At 41.4% G+C, this 19,644-nt stretch overlaps 2 protein-coding genes across 2 annotated transcripts in view; both read left to right on the forward strand.

Moving 5' to 3' along the window:
- Positions 1-15,471, forward strand: part of LOC142656687 (uncharacterized) — a 28,299-nt gene extending 12,828 nt beyond the window's left edge. Inside the window, exons 8-12 of the mRNA XM_075831611.1 lie at positions 7,362-7,742; positions 9,292-9,585; positions 9,858-10,209; positions 12,016-12,153; positions 15,102-15,471. Of these exons, the coding sequence (XP_075687726.1) occupies positions 7,362-7,742; positions 9,292-9,585; positions 9,858-10,209; positions 12,016-12,058 (1,070 nt within the window). The 3' untranslated portion in view covers positions 12,059-12,153; positions 15,102-15,471. The remainder of the gene's footprint in view (positions 1-7,361; positions 7,743-9,291; positions 9,586-9,857; positions 10,210-12,015; positions 12,154-15,101) is intronic.
- LOC142656688 (uncharacterized) overlaps positions 14,310-19,644 on the forward strand; it is a 16,880-nt gene continuing 11,545 nt past the window's right edge. The window contains exons 1-5 of the mRNA XM_075831612.1: positions 14,310-14,634; positions 15,102-15,473; positions 15,559-15,711; positions 17,467-17,772; positions 18,696-19,043. Coding sequence (XP_075687727.1) covers positions 14,310-14,634; positions 15,102-15,473; positions 15,559-15,711; positions 17,467-17,772; positions 18,696-19,043 — 1,504 coding nt within the window. The remainder of the gene's footprint in view (positions 14,635-15,101; positions 15,474-15,558; positions 15,712-17,466; positions 17,773-18,695; positions 19,044-19,644) is intronic.

Below are 19,644 nucleotides of genomic sequence, written 5' to 3' on the forward strand. Positions count from 1 at the left end.
TCATTTTGTTTCTATTTTTACTGGTTGTACATTTCTGTAGATACTGTAAATCTGGTTCATAACAACAAAACAACAGCCGTCTCTTCTTGTATGCTAATGTTGGCTGTTTTGTCTATGTGAAGGTACACAGTCCCTCCATGTGGTCCTTTTCTCCAAGTCCCTTCGGTTGTAGTCACATTTGTAGTATAACACGGGTCATTGGCCTTACAGGTGTAGTTACCCTGCTTTCTATCCACTGTGGCATTCGCCCACCCTGTCCTGAACTGTTCCAGTGATTCTGTACTGATTACGTGTACAGGAGTAGCAGTTCTGCCTTTTTGTATAAGAGCACACGCAACAACCGCCGCAACAACCGCAAAGATCTTCATTCTTCTGGCTGAAGAACCTTTTTACAATGACTGGCGTGAATCCAGCTTGTCTTTCCTTCGAGCTTCACTGAGGTGCTTGTAACGAGTAGGACTTGAAAAGGACCATCAAACCTTGGCTCAAGGCTCTTCCTCACGTGTCTTTTGACAACGACCCAATCTCCTGGTTCTAGCTTATACGTCAACTGAATCAGGACCTGGAATGGAAGCAAATACTTGTGCATACACCTTGGTCAATTGTTTGTTCAGCGTTTATACATAATCTGTTAGTCTACCATACTGCATTTGGAGCACCTGTGGAAAATAACATCCTAATCTGGGAGCCGACCCAAATAAGATCTCATATGGGCTGAGACCTGTTCTTTTTGTGGGCGTGTATCTTACTGAGAACAAGGCTAATGGTAGACACTCGGTCCATGGTTTCCCGGTTTCTACCATTGCTTTTTGGATTTTCAATTTGAGAGTCCCATTTAGTCTCTCAACCTTCCCACTGCTCTGTGGATGGTATGGTGTATATAGGGCTTGACTTATGCCTAGAGCTGACAACACATGGTTCATGATTTCACCCGTAAAATGAGTTCCTCTGTCGCTCTTGATCGCCTCTGGAACTCCATATCTGCACACCACCTCGTTGATCAGTTTCTTTGCTGTGGCTACGGCTGTAGCTTTGGTTACTGGAAAAGCTTCTGGCCATCCTGAAAAGAGATCAATACAAACAAGCACATACTCATAGGTACCGACTTTTGGTAATTGAATATAGTCTATCTGCAGTCTCTGGAACGGATATATATAGGTCTGGGTGTGTGCTTCTGTGGTACTTTTACAGTTCTTCCAATATTATGTGTTGCACAGATCATGCATCCTTGTGTAAAACTGCTGGCCATCACACTAAACCCTGGGGCATACCACACCTTGTTTACCAAGTCCATCATTGCCGTTTTTGATTGGTGAGTTGCTCCATGTGTTATTTGGGCCATCATTGGGAACATTGTCTTAGGCAGGCACAGTTTATTCTGGCATTGCCAGAGGCCATCTTTTCGTAGCGTTGCTCCTTGGGCCGTCCACTTGTCTTTTTCTTCTTCTGTTGCTTGTCCTTGAAGTTTTTGCAGTAGTTCCGGGCTTACAGCTGGTCTTGTTTCCTCTGGATCTTTTATCTGACATACGGCTGCTAACACGGGTAGCTTCTGTGCTGCTTGCTTTGCCGCTTCGTCTGCCGGGCATTTCCCCTTTTGTCTCTGGTGAACTCACCTTAGTGTGAGCTTTAATTTTTACTACTGCTACTTCTGTGGGTAACATCAGGGTCTCCATCAAGTATTTTACAAAGTCTGCATTCTTTACAGGTGTACCTGCAGAGGTCAAAAATTGTCTAGCCTTCCATATGGGGCCATAATCGTGTGCAATCCCAAAAGCATATCGAGAGTCAGTGTATATATTTGCTGTCTTTCCTTCTGCATGTTGGCATGCTGCTGCCAGGGCCTTAAGCTCCGCTTCTTGTGCTGAGCGGGACGCTGGTAAGGAGGCTGCTTCTAGGACTACATCTTCGGTGGTTACTGCATATCCTGTAAGAAAAGATCCTTCTACACAATACCTTGAACCATCCACAAAGAGTATTAGGTCTGGGTTTTGGAGTGGGGTATCTCTTACATGTGCGAACCCCACTGTTTCCTGGGCCATAAGAGCCATACAATCATGTTCATCAGTTTCAGGCAAAAATTGTGACCATACTTTACCTACGTCTTCTCCCCCTTGCTCCAAAGGCAGTAAGGTAGCTGGGTTCAATGTAGTACAGCGGTGTAAAGTAACCTGCTCAGGAAGAAGAAGAGCACAAATTAATCTCAAATATCTTGCAGTGGACAAATGCTTAGGTTGTACTTGAGTTAGAATAGCAGTAATATCATGTGGTGGAAATGCCAGGACCAAATCTGAGGCCTTGTTTAACATTGAATTTACAGCAATAATAACTTTCACACATGATGGGGAACCTCGGGCCACAGGGTCTAGTCTAGCTGAATAATATGCTACCGGGCGCTGCTGTGGTCCATGACTTTGTGTGAGAACTGCAGTGGCATGTCCATTTTGTTCAGTCCAGTACAAAGTATATGCTTGCGTAGAGGTACTCCATGGATTGGTGTCACAAGCCGCTACCAAACACAACTCCTCCTCATTCAGCTGATAATCCACAATACTTTGAGAATCTCACTTTTATCAGGTTCTGCAAATACTTGATTAATACAAAAACAAATAAAAATAAAACATTCCCAAAAACTTTACATCAAATTAACAATGTCCAGACAAGTTTTGTTTTGCCTTCTCCCTCATCTAAATCCATAAAGACTCGTGTGAGTGACGTCACATCGCCTCCTGTGTAACTTTGCTGGAGGGGGATGGTCTCTTACACATAAACCAAAATTGTACCTGATCAGTCCCTTCACCCTTCCCCCCTTTGTGGACTCTGCGAGAGTAATGTAGCAGAGTTCAAAACTACATCTCAACATAACACTAATTTAACCCCCTGTAATGTACAACAGCCTGACACAAAAATGACTTTTTCCTGACAAACATGTTATCTATACAATGACATAATTCATGTGTGAAATCAAAAACAAAACAATTGTAGTTAGTTATTCAACAAAACAGAAAATATTATCTCTGATAACATTAATTACTGCAAACCAATAAACAGTATAACGGTGGGGGCACATACATTTTCAATACCCCGTGTCTCACAGTATCTGTAGTTTAATACATCTGAATTTTCAAAACACATGAAATCTGATCACATCATAACACATAAATATCGGAACTTTTATAACCAACAGCGCTTGCGCAAAAGAGAAGAAATTTATTTCGGTTTGTAGACATTACTGATATATATATATATATATATATATATATCTCAGCAGTGCATATTGAGATCCCTTTGTCTCATCAGCCCTGCAGACTGCACCCAGTCAGCCCCCCTCCTCCTCCTCCCAAACACAGCACACTTTAGAGGGGAGGGAGGGGGGTCACACACTCAAAGCTTCTCACAACTTCTCACAACTTCTCACAACTTAACACTTTCAATGCCTGCAAAACAACATACGTATCTGCAATCATTCATCACACCATTGTATAGGAATTATCTACGTTAATGTTTAACCGTACAATCTGACGGCCACCATCTCTATCTTATAATTACGTGTTGTTTCATCAGTGAACTAGACTGGAACTTCTGTAAATAGAAAAAAAACACTACAAATGACAAAATTAACAAGGTGATTATTTCATACTGATTTGGTTGGGCCGGGCGTGGCCACATCAGGGGCAGGGGGGGGGCAGCCTCTCCCATTGGAAACACAGTACGCAGGGGGTTTCCCACCAACAATGAGGACACACTCAACATGAGGTACGGACGCCATTACCGGGCGTCGGCTGGTCCTGTTTTCTAATACATACAATACATTTCTTATTCCTAACTTCCTCTTCTGCAAATCCCTCTAAAGCACTTTTCATCAACTTTCTACCTTCCAACTTCCCTTTGTTCTCCAGAATACCTTTTGCCCAATCTGCGGCTTGGAGCCGCCCTCCTCTTTTTCCCTCTGCCAGTTTTCATGCCTTCATCAGGGCAAGCAACTCTGCACTCTGTGCAGAATGTATGACAGGATCAAGGGTCTCATCATATAAGACAGAGGTGTCTGGTGGTTTGGCTGTGAAGGACTGCTTATACATTATTACATTTATCACTTTTCCTGATTCAATCCACAAAATGACACAAAGTCATACAAAATATCTATATCAGCATTCAATGTTGTGTCCATTCATTTCAAGAACAAGATGACATTTCTTATATCACCAGCAGCTGTTCTTCACCTCCACCTTCTCTTGTCACACTAGTTAATTCTAAATTATACCATATGGGAATTTACTATAAGGTCATTTGCAACATTAAAACAGCTACTACTTCTATCACTTCCTTTGCTTTAAACTTTACTTTATAAAATATGAATTTCCTCTGACAACCTCCTCGTACTACTTCTTCTGACACTTTTCTCCATGCTTCTGCTTTCCCCTGTAACTTTTTATCTTTCAACCATCCACGTTTTGTGTCACAACATTCATTCCATTTTTCTGCGTCTAACCGTCCATGGGATTCTAGACCACATGCTTTCATTAATTTTTTTTTTATTTTTTTATTTATTTATTTGTTCCCTGCGTTGCCTTTTTACCTTCTCTTTCTGCTACTACCTGTTTGGCGGTTTGTCCTTTGGGGTGCTCATCTCATACTCTTGTTACAGATTCTAGCTACTGACAGATGAATTCCATTCTCATCTGTTTTATACAGTTTCTAGTTTCCGTACTTACTCTTATTACAGATTTTAGCTACTGATAGATGAATTCCATTCTCATCTATTTTAGACAGTTTCTAATTTCCGTACTTACTCTTATTACAGATTCTAGCTGACAGATGAATTCCATTCTCATCTGTTTTAGACAGTTTCTAGTCTCCGTACTTAATAGGGACACCAGTTCCCCATTGTCTAGTTATAAGTGGTCGCCTATAGGCAGACCCTAAGTTATGTAGGGGGTAGTTTTCCTGATAGGTGAATTTCTGGATTTACGATCCCCTAGTAAGCTTACGCCCTTTTAACAGGTGCTTGCTCACCCATATGCCATACCTCAAACTCTCGTTTGCCGTGACTGTTTCCCATAGCCCTGCTATGATGGAGGGGACTCTTACCCTTCTCTCTCAGTTTTTATCTTCACTAACAAACACTATGGCTATTGGCTGTTAGGGAAAGTCCCACACTACCTTTCTCACCTATTTTATACAGTTACTTATCCCCTCAAAACCCTTTTAAACCTTCTTCTACTCTGGCCAGAGAATTAAATTCCTTTTATAACTAGCTTACTTTCTTCTTATTCACTTTAAACACCACTCAAGGAGATATCCTCCACACCATAACAGTAATATGGCAAATATGTTCCTGATCCAAATAATAAGGCAAACGTAAAATCAAGCTGTTCATTTGACATGCCGGATTATCGGATTGCAGAAAATTCTGGAATTTTGAGCTGAAAATCAGTGCATGATAATCCCCGCAAGTACCTCAATGCTGTACACACATTTTCGGTATTTTGCCGGATTATCAGATTGCACAAAATTTTCGATTTTCGGGCTAAAATTTAGCCTATCATAATCCCCGTAGTCACCTGAAGCATGTACACATGTTTTTGGTAATTTGCCGGATTATCGGAAGTTTTTTCCAAAAACAATTTCCTTATTCTAAAATGCATTTGTGACACAAAACTGGGTTTCTACAACATTCATACAAATACTGTCATGGAGATCAGGCACTTTATCCTGAGGGTAGGATTACATATAGACTTGACCAGATTTTTACACTAAAAATACCCTCATGTGGCCCCTCTATCCCTCAGGAGTACTACCGGGAAGGTGACCCACCAGACAGGAAGGTGCAGAGCAGAGTTTGTAAGAATTAAGTCTTCTTACCTTGCTGCAGCAGTGGTCTGCACGTTCCTTCGTCCGGGTGGTCGCCATTCAAGTCCCGGGAGATCCCCTAGGTGGGGTGCCGTCCTTCTGGTCAAGTCCCTGTTCGGGCGCCAATTTCTGTGATCGCAATTTGAGTCACGTTACGCCTTGATCTCCATGCAGGTTCAAATCAGGTGGGGGGGGGGGGCGAGCTGCTCGGAGAAGTAACAGATACACTGAGACGTTTCTCAAGGCAAAATACTTCTAATTTATTGAACTACAAACGTTCCTACTTATAGCATCAGACGAACAAAGAACATTCCATAACATATGAGTCATCTGTATATTCAATCCTTACATCCTTTTTTCCCATAAAGCCCATTGGTGGAACTCAAGGTATTCCCCCTAGGCTTCCTTTATGCTTAGGGGGGGGGTTGGTCAATTGATTGTCCACCATCTGTTTGCAATTTCAATGGACATCAAAGCAGCCGTAAACCACTTCCTCTCTAAAATACCCATTCTATTGTAACACATGTTCTCCTCTACAACATTTCACTCCTTGGGGCCCCAGATACATTATACATATATTTATACCATAACAAAACCTTCTTTCTAGCCGTAGTGGATGCCCACGTGTTATAGTTACAGTCCTGTATAAATAATTAAAGAGATCCCTGGACTGTCCATTTATTATATTATTGTACATTTATTATTAGGTCACCCCTCAGTATTTTCCCTTCCCAAGTGCATAACCTTAATTTTATCAGTGATGAACTTTACTTGCCATTTCTCTGCCGAAGTCTTCAAATTATCCAAACGTACTTGTAACATAATAGCGTCCTCTCTGCCAACCTGTAGACAAAAAGTCAGAAATGGAGGCGGAGTAATTCTGTGGAAAGGGCATGTTTTAACCAATATAGGGGGCTAATGGTCATTTGACCTAGAAATGTCAATAGGTGTAAGAGAAATTTACTGCTTGTTACAGAGGACGAGCAAAATAATGTACATCAGAAAATCAAAAGAAAAACTTTTCTCATTTAATGCAAGGGTTTTATTTCTATGGTTTTCAACCACTTTCTTGAAGTGTAACTAAACGTTCAACAATAGTGACATGTTAGAAGATTTGTTTGTTGAGGGTCCGAGCACTGAGACCCCCACCAATAGCTAAAACAAAGCGGCAGAAGTGCTCATGTGAGCGGTCAGCCACTTTGTTTCTGTTTGGCTTTTTCCGGAAATCAATGTGAAATCAATAAGTCTATGAGCCCTTACTCCGATACATCGGACCCCCAACAAACAATCACACTTCTGACATGTCACTATTGTTGAACGTAAAAAAAAAAGTTTTCGGCCATGTGGTTTAAAGGCTTTTCTATAAAATTCTTAACTGAAAATTTCACGTGTGCTTGTGTGTGTGTGTGTGTGTGTGTGTGTGTGTGTGTGTGTGTGTGTGCTCCTTAGGGAGATGTAAACCAAATAAACATATAGTAAAATATTTGGTTACCATTAATTTTCTTATTTCACAGAAACCCAGGTGTTTTTTGTTAACAACATCCAGGGACCCCAGAAGTGGTATGATGGGGAAAAGGTGACCTTGTACTGTGCAGCTTCATATTGTACACAGAACACCCAGGTGATGTGGATTGTGACAGGAAAAGACGGGACCGAACATGAAATATCTGAGGTTTCGGGAGGCGCGGGCATGAGGAAAGATGGCGATCAGTGTCCTGGTTATGTGGCTCATAGAGAGAGGACAGACATGTCTGATATACAAGGTCTGCTGGATGTCACCAGTTGTCTCAGCTTCACACCTTCTGTTTCTAAACACAAATATATAACAATAAGCTGCAAAATCGCCTGTGAGAAGAGAGACAAGAAGAAGACGTTTCAGCGGAAGCAGCTTTATGGTGAGAAATATGCTGTACTAATAACGGACAGTAATTGTTGTATGTAAATATCTCAAACCAATAAAACCATCACTTATGAAGCTGCAGAATATTTATGCTCACGTGATTTAGTATATGGATGATACATTTTATTTTTTTTTTGCAGTCGTTTGTGAACGTGACTTGTTTTACACAGGACTTAAAAACTTTAAGGGTATGTGCACACGACCTCTTTTCAGACGTAATGGTTTTACGCCTCGAATTACGCCTGAAAAAACGGCTCAAAATACGTCTGCAAACATCTGCCCATTGCTTGCAATGGGATTTACGATGTTCTGTGTAGACGAGCTGTCATTTTACGTGTCGCTGTCAAGAGGGCGCGTAAAATTATGCCCGCGGCAAAGAAGTGCAGGACACTTCTTAGGACGTAATTGGAGTCGTTTTTCATTGACTCCAATGAAAACCAGCTCCAAATACGTTCGTAAAAGACGCCGCGAAAAACGTGTGCACTTGTAAAAACGTCTGAAATTCTGGAGCTGCTTTCTCATGAAAACAGCTCAGTAATTTCAGACGTATTTGGCGTTGTCGTGTGAACATACCCTAAGGCGTTTTGAAAGTGAAGTATTGATTTAAATAGCAGTTCACCAAATGAATGTAATAATATTCTGATCAATAACAAAGTCTGAGATGGGAATGGGATCAAGATTGGCAGTACAAGTTTTTTTTTTCATTAGAGTATAAATTAGATGGTTAGAAATAACATTTGGTTGAAAAATCTTTTAGGAGGATCTTTTTAACTGGATACCATATATTTTCACAAGCTGCATAAGGGATCTCCGATCAATAATGAATTTTTGTGTATAATCCCGACTTTTACTGGTAAATTTCCTTCAGATGAAGCCTGACCCTGCCTTTTAATATTATAGATTTCTGCTTTCGTTTTAAATTATTATGCTTGGCCAGTTAAGTCATTGTAGTGATTATAAAGAGAAGAGTATAGGAAAACAGTAATGCAAGTTCATGTAAATGCAAATGGAACATGTTAACTTTGCAGGGTTGAATTAACACAACACACTGAAGTTATTGCATGTTCATGAAGGTGTAGCTGCTGCCAGTTCTTCGAGAGATAACTCTACTGTAATTCAACTGGAGCTCTTGATAGTGCGAAGATATTGGGTAAAACCATGCCCAGGCCACTGGAGGAGATGGATGGACCATGCCCAGGCCACTGGAGGAGATGGATGGACCATGCCCAGGCCACTGGAGGAGATGGATGGACCATGCCCAGGCCACTGGAGGAGATGGATGGACCATGCCCAGGCCACTGGAGGAGATGGATGGGGTCTTGCTGCTTGTATATATTTGTCACCCAGGATTACACTGCATCTACCTCCTCCAGCCGCCTGCTCCCCATATTACAAAACCTCCCTCTATCAGGAGTCAATTTTAGTGAACTAATCCCTATAGTTATGTCCGTTGTCTAAATACAGATTTTCGTGTTATTCCTACATATAATTTAATTTTCTAAACGTAGGTATTTGACTTCTAAATGGTTTGCACTGTTTTGCAGCAAAGCCCAAAGTGTTGAGCCCTATACAACTGTCCCTGGCTGATTCGGGTGATGTTCTCTGTGCATTGCACGTAGAGGAATTTTATCCTTCTGATATCCAGATAAAATGGAACGATCAAGAGAAGCGGAGTCCAGATAAAAGCGTTAAAAATGTTGATGGCACTTACAATGTACACAGCGAATATGAATTACCTGGAAGCTTCTTCAAAGATCCGAAGTCCACTGTGAAAGTTTCCTGGAAACATGAGTCCAAGGACGGCTGGGAGTGGAGACAGATGTCAGTTGTGGATAAAGGTACAAAGTATAATGAGCCCTCGTCTGTACTGATTAGTGATCTTGATAATAAGTTCAATTCAAGTTTTATGAATAGACGCTGCTCTAGATATAAACCCAGTAAGTCACAGCAGTCAGGGAATCTATTGTGAATTTCACAGTTATTAATAAGGATTAGCAGTATAATAATAGTAGAATAATTTCCCATAACACCTGCGATAAAACATTGTACGTTGCATATCGTTCCTTCATTTTAATGTGCGTTTATTGAGTATTTAATTATTATCTTTTAGATTTTCCATGGAAGCCAGAATTACGAGAGATTCCCGTTCCCAACCTTCTTGATGGTATCACCGCTACCCTGAAATGTGAGGTGTCGAACGTATTCCCTGATGTGCAGAATGTGAGGTGGCTGATGAAGGAGAACAACAGTCAAGAATTATTCCCGCTGGTTCATAATGATAAATATAGCATTTCAGAGATTACACCAGAGCGGCAGAAGGATAACACATTTACATATAAAGCGTGCTTAAAGTTTACTCCATCGGCCAGCACGGACCAAGGAATAGAGTTTATCTTCAGAGTGGAGCATCCTAGTTTTAGAAAAAACAGCAATAAAGAGCACCGGACCCCTCGCTATACAAGGTGATCCTCAAAGAGACTGTGAAGATGTTCTATTATTATTTCCATATGGCCTAAATAGAAATGTTTCTTCATTATAAATACCTAACGAATATTCATGAGCAACCATATCGATCTAGATACACAGCTGAAATTCAGAAGATTCACTTTGTAATATATATGATGAAAAACTTTTCATATAGTGGGATGTATACGTGATAGCGATCTAAACCTTTAGTCTTGGTTAATAGTGGGTATAAATTCATTAGAAGATATTTGCGCTCAAAGGTAACTTAGGTCATTTTCTGTATATCCTAGGGTATGTTCACACGGCTTATTTTCGGCACGGCCGAAACACTACTGGAAGCAGAACGCCTCCAAACATCTGCCCATTGATTTTAATGGGAAAAACTGCGTTCTGCTCCGATGGGGCATTATTTTACACGGCTGTTTTGAAAAACAGCTGCGTAAAAAAAAACACATGAAAAAGAAGTGCATATTACTTCTTGAGCCGTTTTTCATTGACTATAAAAAAAATGCAATTTAAGGACAAACTCATCAATCACCTGTGATATTCTTATGATGGAGATACATGGAGTATTGAGTAGATCTTAGTGGAATGTGAATGACTGAAGTCTTCTGATAAATACTTCTATTGGTTAATACTCTGCTCATACGTCTGGAGTGTCTGGCATCCTGCCTTTCGGGAGCCACAATCACAGAACCATGGGGACATGTTTGCAGCAACAAAGAATTTAGGTATTTTTAACATATTCGTGTCTGCCTCATCCTAATAAACTTTTTCAGCATTACAGATTTATCTTTACCCAAAATTTGAACCACCGCCAAAATTAATTCAGATCCCAGACTCGGACCACTCAAATTAATTCAGATCCCAGACTCGGACCACTCAAATTAATTCAGATCCCAGACTCGGACTTAAAAAATTTAGGAACAGCACTCTTCTTGGTGGTGCAGCCACATGTCTCCCGAGAAGACGAAGTAGGGACAGGAATGGGTAAGCTTCTCTCTTTAACATGTGCCAGACACACTTGACGTTGATGGTTTAGTGTGTGGACACTTATTGAAGATGATTGCTCGGGGAGCAAACCGGAACAAATGTGAAAAGCCACGTTGTGGTCACCCCTGTCATGCAGTCTGCTTTGCTATTCCATACCTCAAAAAAAAGTTATAGCAACATTTACCAGCCCAACGGAGGCCAAAAGAACACACTTCTGGCCTCAGTCGGGCGAATGTAGCTCTATGGGCATGTTTAGCAGGTACATCCGGAGCTTACCTGGTGTACGCACTAAACGTAGGGTAAGGGTATGTTCACACGACAGCGTCCGTAACGGCTGAAATTACGGGGATGTTTCCTCCTGAAAACATCCCCGTAATTTCAGCCGTAACGGCATGTGCAGGCGCTTGAACGCCGCATCCTTTACGGACGTAATTGGCGCTGCTATTCATTGGAGTCAATGAATAACGGCTCCAATTACACCCCAAGAAGTGACAGGTCACTTCTTTGACGCGGGCGTCTATTTACGCGCCGTCATTTGACAGCGGCGCGTAAATATACAGCTCGTGTGAACAGACAAACGTCTGCCCATTGCTTTCAATGGGCAGATGTTTGTCAACGCTATTGAGGCGCTATTTTTGGACGTAATTCGGGGCAAAAACGCCCGAATTACGTCCGTAATTAGTGTGTGTGCACATACCCTAAAAGCGCTATGTGAATGGGGCCATGCAGTTATTATGTGACTCTACACTGTGCGACATGAAACCTGATCAGGTCAATGCTGTAAGAGCAATGTATGATGTGTTTTACAGACGTCAAGAGCACCGCATCATCTCAGAAAAAGGAGCAAAGTGATTCTAGCCAACCAGATTCTGCTCGTATCACACCAAAAATAGATGTTGCTCCTCAGGATGGGATGAAGGACTTGGTAGCTACAACACCGCAGAAAGGTGAGTTTTTGGACAATCTATTTTTTTGTTAAAAAGGTCTCCCGACAATGAGCTGTACACAAGATGTCCCACCGCTGAGACCCTCTAGCTATTCTCTGATGAATGTCCTGAATAGGGGACACCCCTCTATTAACTCCGAATTCCCTGCTACAATATTAGTTCTAAAAAAACTGATAATCCCTTTAATGTAAATCACATGTTTAGAAGCCTATATTTGTAATACTTGCAGTCTAATGAGGGGTTTAGCCCTATGCGCTGCCTGTTTACTATACAGCTTGGCTGGCACTTTGTCTCCAGAGAGAGGAGATTGTTATATTAGTTATTATTAGATCATTTTGTACACGACTTTCCATGACCCCCGGAGAGAGTTGCAATTCTGCTAATTACTCGTGGTTGTCACGGGATTGTAATCCTGAGGACTGATTTTCTTGAGGGTTCAGTGTTCTGGCAGAACTTCCGGGTCTAGAGAGCTCTAAATGAACTCTGATATTAAGAAATGCTGCTGCCAACCTATATAGTAAAGCCACATGTGACCTGACAACATGATAATAATGGATGGGGACGAGCGATCAGAGTTAGGGTATGTTCACACGCACTAATTACGGACGTAATTCTGCCGTTTTTGCCCCGAATTACGTCCGAAAAATGTGCCTCGATAGCGCTGACAAACATCTGCCCATTGAAAGCAATGGGCTGACGTTTGTCTGTTCACACGAGGCGTAATTTACGCGCCTCTGTCAAATGACGGCGCATAAATAGACTCCCGCGTCAAAAAAGTGACCTGTCACTTCTTGGGGCGTAATTGGAGCCGTTATTCATTGACTCCCATGAAAAGCAGCGCCAATCACGTCCGTAATGGACGCGGCGTTCAAGCGCCTGCACATGCCGTTACGGCTGAAATTACGGGGATTTTTTCTCCTGAAAACATCCCCGTAATTTCAGCCGTTACGGACGCTTCCGTGTGAACATACCCTAACGACCGCTCGTCCCCATCTATTACTCCGTGTGACAGGAGCAAACGAGCGCCGATCAACGATGTCACTCGCTGCACCGGCCGCTTATCGGCCAGTGTAAAAGGGCCTTTAGTCGGGTCGTGCGGTATCTTGTCTTTTGTGACCAGCTTTATTGCACTTGCTGGCTGACTATTAGTTGTGAGGGGCTTCTGATACTTATGGCTAGTGGTAAACACGCACTTAGGTTTTCCTAATAAAGATTTCTATTGTATATCCACTTGATATAACATAAAACTCTGATTATAGTGTGTCTGACTGTTCGGGCCATCACCGATCCTAAAACCTGTAAGTCCAGGCCTCATTCCCAGCAGAGAATTGTCCGTGAATGCGTGGTCACATACAATTAATCTGAGAATGTTACCTTTATGCTCCCACAATGTAGGATGTAAAGTGTTGTAATATGTTGTTGAGCAGCAGTTTCCCTTATTTGTGTGATTTTTGTGTTAATAAGTCACTACAGATCCATATAATCATAGACCTATAAACTAATATATCAGGGCTGAAAACTACAATTTCTGCAAATGGGACCCACCTTTTTCACATGTCACTAGAATTTAAGCTGCTGCTTGCCATATAATCATGGGCATTGCTAATGGCTCAGGACAAGAATCATATATAGGAAGAAGCGTGCGCAGAACACCCCCCCCCCCCCATCCTGCGAGAGCCAGAACATGGCAGACATGGACGTATTCAGGGGAACTTTATGCCTAGATGAGGTTACCCCACATAATAACAGATGATCTTTATATTTTTAAAAAGGGGGGAGACAATCCATATACACACACATATTGAAAGTATACTATCTTGTAAGGCAGTATAGAGCATATTGGCTGCTGCAAACTCGCAGTCTACAGTCCTATTGTAAACTTTTTTTTTTCTGAATATGTAATTATGTTGATTACAACCTAGGACGGCTATTACCCCCTTTATTAAGGCCAGTAACTGTCTTGCCTTTTGCAGTATCTGAGTGAACAGATTGGCACCACCATCTCCTCCCTTTTTTTTTTAAAGTGGAGCATGGCAACCCCCTATGACTGCGGGCAACCACTGTAACTCATTATGTTTGCTCTCTATCCATCCTAAAATTCTCACGTGATCAGTCTATTCCTCTGTGATGCATTTTGGCCTCCAAGCCAAGCATCTATGGCTCCGCCACCCCCAGCATTGCCCAATCCTAGTGTTGAAGTGGCCAAACCGGAATGGGCTCGTTCCTTTTCCCGGGCCATCTCTGACATCAGTAATGTCACCCAGTCTATGATTGGCATCCTGGTTCGCCTCTCCGACCAGCCCTCTCTGGACTCTCCATCTACATCCTCCTCATGTGGCAGTTTGCAGCTTCCTCACCTCCCAGCGAGGTCTTTTCCGAAGGAGAAATTTCTGATTTACTCCAATCTGTTTGTCATTCCAAAAAAGGAATGTGTCAGTTCATCCCATATTGGACCTCAAGTGTTTGCATTTTTATGTCAAGGTCAGAGATTTACGCATGAAGTCCCTACGATGGGTGATTGCCTCCATGGACCTGGGGCAGTTTCTATCTTCCGTGGACATAAATGATGCGTACCTCTATGTCCCCATTTGCTTTTCTTGCGCTTTACGGTTCCTCACACAATGACCAATTAGTAGCACTCCTGTCTGACCTGGCAATAGCCCCACGGATCTTCACCAAAATCCTCTTGGTAGTGATGTCGCTTCTTCGCACCAGTTGTTTCAGTCTTCCCCCTAAGTGGCTGACGTTCTGATAAAATCTCCATCCAGGGAGGACAAGCTGACCAATCTCCAGATCATTCTTCATACCTTGACTCTATTCAGCTGGATAATTTACCACTCCTTAGTCAGACGTAACTATGCTTACAGTTATATGTGAAATGTGTATATAGATGATGTACCACAAGGATAATAGCATTATATTCTGTCATCTCTATCTTGTTCTCTCAGATTACCAGCGACTCATTGTTGGGGACATTAGAGGACGTGATCAGTGGACACATGGTAAAAAGGTGACTCTTCAGTGTCCTGTGTCTTATTGCCCTGAGGATGTTACAGTCATATGGACGGTGACTGATCGGGATGGTGAAGTGCAGGAAGTATCTGGTGCATCAACACAAGCGAGAAATAAGGCTCTGAAGACTTCTGGTTATCTCCTCGTTAAAGAGACAGATGAGTCTGATGTAGACGGACTCTTTAATATCACCAGTATAATCACATTTATACCAACAGTGAGAAAACATTATGGATCACTTATTACCTGCACAGTTACCTCCAACGGTGAAACCGAGGCCAAGAAATTCCAACCAAAATCAGTTGATGGTAAAAATATTATGTAAATGAAACTTCTGTGTTAAACTTATGTTAGACGGGTTTTAAAATTAACATTGTACCATGTGATTTGAAGCGCTAAATGTAGAAAATGCACAAAAAGAACATTTCCAGCATTCCTCCATTGATCCCCCCCTGCCACGTCAATTGAAAAAGAAAAAGTTCAGCAGGAAATTAACAGATGTATATAAGGCCTGTAAATATAAAACTGCAACTATGGAAGCCATCAGTAAGTCTTCACCCGCACTTGCCACTTTTGGTTAACTTTTTAGCATGTGGTTTTTTGTAGCCAAACCTTAGTTTTGGAGTTCTTTCATTTATACTTCCCTTCTTAGTGTTTAATTCTATTTTTTAGAGTACATTCAAAAACTGCACCAAACAGCATTGTGTGAACGAGGCCTAAAGATAAAAGGCTACAATAGAACCAGCTTGTCTTTAGTTTACATATGGATATAATATACATATAAATCTGCGTGTAACACTGAGGAATTGTACTAATACTTTTTTTTTCTTCATCTTGTACTGACCTTGGGTTGCACCAATTCTTATACTCCCGTCACATCCAGAACTCCCTTCACAATCCTTCTGGTTTCTCTGTCCTGGCGTACATACACCTTAGACCACATGCAGACGATGCGTGTAATACAGTACAAGCAAACTAAGTGGAATTTCAAGTTACCTCATCTACATGTTGTGGAATTTTTTCGCACATAAATTAACCGGCTGGGGCGGATTTTATAATTGTATCTGACGAGTTTATAGATAAACATGCTCCAAAATCTGCACCTGTTTCTGCATAAAAGTGTAAGATCTGCATCTAAAAAAACACACTAAAATAAGCAATATGTGCAGATTTTACCTGCGGAATTATCTGCGGTTATCTGTGAATTCTCTGCATTCGGCAACGTGCGCATGAAGCCTTACAGCTCAGTTGAGATCCTTTGGACTACGTGCACACATTGCGGTATTTGATATTGAAAATCTGCATAAAAACCGCAGATAAAATCCACACTTTATATTGTGTTTTTTGTTTTTTTTTGTTTGTTTTTTTTATACGTTTTTAAGAGAAGATTTTACAATAGATGAGGAAACAGGTGCAGATTACAATCTGCGGAAACTAGAGATAAATTGACATGCTGCAGATTCTGAAATACGCACCGCAGCTCAATTTGCATGCGTTAAATTCAGCAACATGTACAGTAGATCACCTTGAAATGTCATGTACTTTGCTGGTACTGTATTATGTTTCATATTTTCCTCATGAAAATCCACACGTATTATACATCATGTACATGTGGCCTTAGTCGTCTTCTGTGAAATACAAATTCTACATTAGATTCTTGTTCAGCGCCCATACAGGCATTGAACCAGCAGCTGCCAACGGGATATCGTGTTGTGCAGCCTGAATGCTAAGGCTATGTTCACACATTGCGGATTTGCCATTGGAAAAACTCTGATTTCTGCCGTGGCAATGCCAGCTTTTACCTGCAGAATCCGCTGCAATAATTCTGTGGATTTTCAAATTTGCAACGTGTTTATTATTCCACAAAATTATTTCTACTGCATGTGAATAAGGCCTGAAATTCCCCATTCTAATGCATTAACTGCGGAATGTCAGAGGATTGTGTCCGTATTTATCCGCAAAATTCGAATCAAAATTCTGAAATGTGTGAAAAGGCCCAATAGGAATCCAACATGAAGTCCCTTTCACGTCGCGGTATTTTGCTGCAGTTTTTTCAAGCCAAAACCACCAAAAATGTGTAATGGAAAGATTTGTATCTCTTCCGCATTAGTCAGTGTAAATGTGGTTTACTATGAATGCAGCTCTGGATGTGATGGGAATATATGACTTGATGTAACTGAAGATCAGCACAAGAAGACATTATTATTATTATTATTATATTATATAATAGATGAACGGCGCCCTCTTATTTACGACCGTACGGATATTTACTTACATAAAGTGTTATATCTTTTCTCCTAGGTAAGCCACAAATCTTGGATCCTATAAAAGTATCTCTCACTGATTCCGGGGATGTGATGTGTTCTCTGACTCTGCAGAACTTTTATCCTAAACATATTACTGTGAAATGGACGACTGAGCAAAATCCACTGGAATCCAAAGAAGATCTTCAAGAAAATACTGATCACACATATAACATCTGCAGCCGGTGCACAGTCCAAGGAGGTCTCTTTAAGGATCCGAACTTTAAACTGAGCGTGACTTGGGGTCACAAAACAATGAAGGAAAAAGGAACTCGAGAATTATCATGGAGGGATCTGGGAAACAGTAAGAGGCACTTTACCCACTGGATGTTTACATTGCTGATGACTGTTTCCCACACTATGGCCCATATTTATTACAAAAATTACATAATAAATTCTCACCGACTGCTCTCTCCAATTAAATTGGTGCTAAATATAAGGCTCTTTATAAATCTGGTGCATTTGAAAATGTCTCTTTATATATTCTATAGGCAACCGTACTTTTAGGACAACTTTTTTTTTTTTTTTTATCAGATTTTTTTATTAACCCCTTAGTGACCACCAATATGCCTTTTCACAGCGGCCCAGTCTATGTCCTGTATGTGTGCATGGCCCCATAGAAATGAATGGGGCCGCAATTCTCCCGTGGATTTTCCGGGGGTATTGCGGCCTCAAAAGCACATTCGTGTGCATGGGGCCTAACTCATTACAGCTCTGCTACATGCCAACTACTTTGCACCTTGCTGATTCTCTGCTGCGTTCTTATGCTGTGTTCATACGTTACAGTTCAATCACAGTTTTAACGATTCAACCACTATGTATGAACACAGCCTTATTATCCCACGATGTGGATTGTGATGTCTGGAAACATGAACCGCTACTCTGATATAAATATCACCGCTTTATTTACAACCATACACCGCGCGCCTCCGGCTCAAGAAAGGCCTCACTACACGGATGGCCGAAGCTTCGATTGAAAGCTGTAAATTTTAATAGCATTTATCTGATATTGTATTCTGTGGTATCAAGCAGTTTGAATTACGTCATTCTGTCTATTTAATTTAAGAAGACGTCTCGTGTCAATAACCTTTTTTTATAGTACAGCATTTGATGATACATCTGCCCACCCTGTGATACGTCCATGTTATTATGTCGTATACAGTGAACTTATAAAGAAACTTTACATGACATTACAAGACCTGACCACTTTTATTCCTCTTTCGGAAGGTTTTCCATGGCATCCAGTAATGCAGGAAGTTCCTGTACCTCATGTACTGACGGGACAACCAAACACCCTCCAGTACAACATCTCCGGGTATTTCCCTGACGCTGTGACTGTGCGCTGGTATAAGAAGGAGAAGGGAGGTCTGGAATCTGCTCCTCTACAAGACAATGAGGCGTATAAGACATCAGTCACGGAGTCCCAGAGACAGTCTGATGCCACGTACTCCTGTACAGCCCGTCTACTGTTCACCCCAACACTGAGAGACCAGGAATCAGAAATCATCTGCAGAGTGGAACATCCCAGCCTGGAGACACCATTAGAGAGAAGCTCCGGACCTTTACGTGTGCAGGGTGAGTGCACGGGTCATGTCCTTTTTAAAGGACCCGATAGTGAATTTCCAACTTTGAATAATGTTTTTAGGTCCAACGTTCTGTGATGGCTAATTTTTATTATATCTATAAAGGGATCAGTGCTTCATTCTTCTGATACAGAGCTCCAAATCCCCTGTATACAGATTCTGTATAAATTCTGTCTGCCTGCAGCCACCACTAGGGGGAGATTTTGAGCTCATTGCATACTGTTTTTTTTTTATTATTCAGTCCATTCAGGCAGCCAGAATGATTTAATGCTATGTCCATTTGTAATGGTCTCCTCCCGGCTGTACCCATGGGAAAGTTCACCTGCATAAGACCCCTGTTTACTCTAAATACAAACTTTGCTGGTAGAGGTGTTAGACATGTTCAAGTGTCAAAGATTTTGTCAGAATTACGACACCAAAATCCGCTAGCAATTGCCGACAGTGCATGTAAATGGGGTATTTTATGCCCCATTTTTATGCTCCGTAAAAAAAATTACCGCAGAATAATGAACAGAATAATGACAATGCCGCAGATTTTAAAATCCACTTCATGTTCATTATCGCAGTGGGTTCTGCTCTGAAAAGCCGCGTAT

The sequence above is a fragment of the Rhinoderma darwinii genome, chromosome 6, assembly GCF_050947455.1.
Source record: "Rhinoderma darwinii isolate aRhiDar2 chromosome 6, aRhiDar2.hap1, whole genome shotgun sequence".
Lineage (NCBI taxonomy): Eukaryota > Metazoa > Chordata > Amphibia > Anura > Rhinodermatidae > Rhinoderma > Rhinoderma darwinii.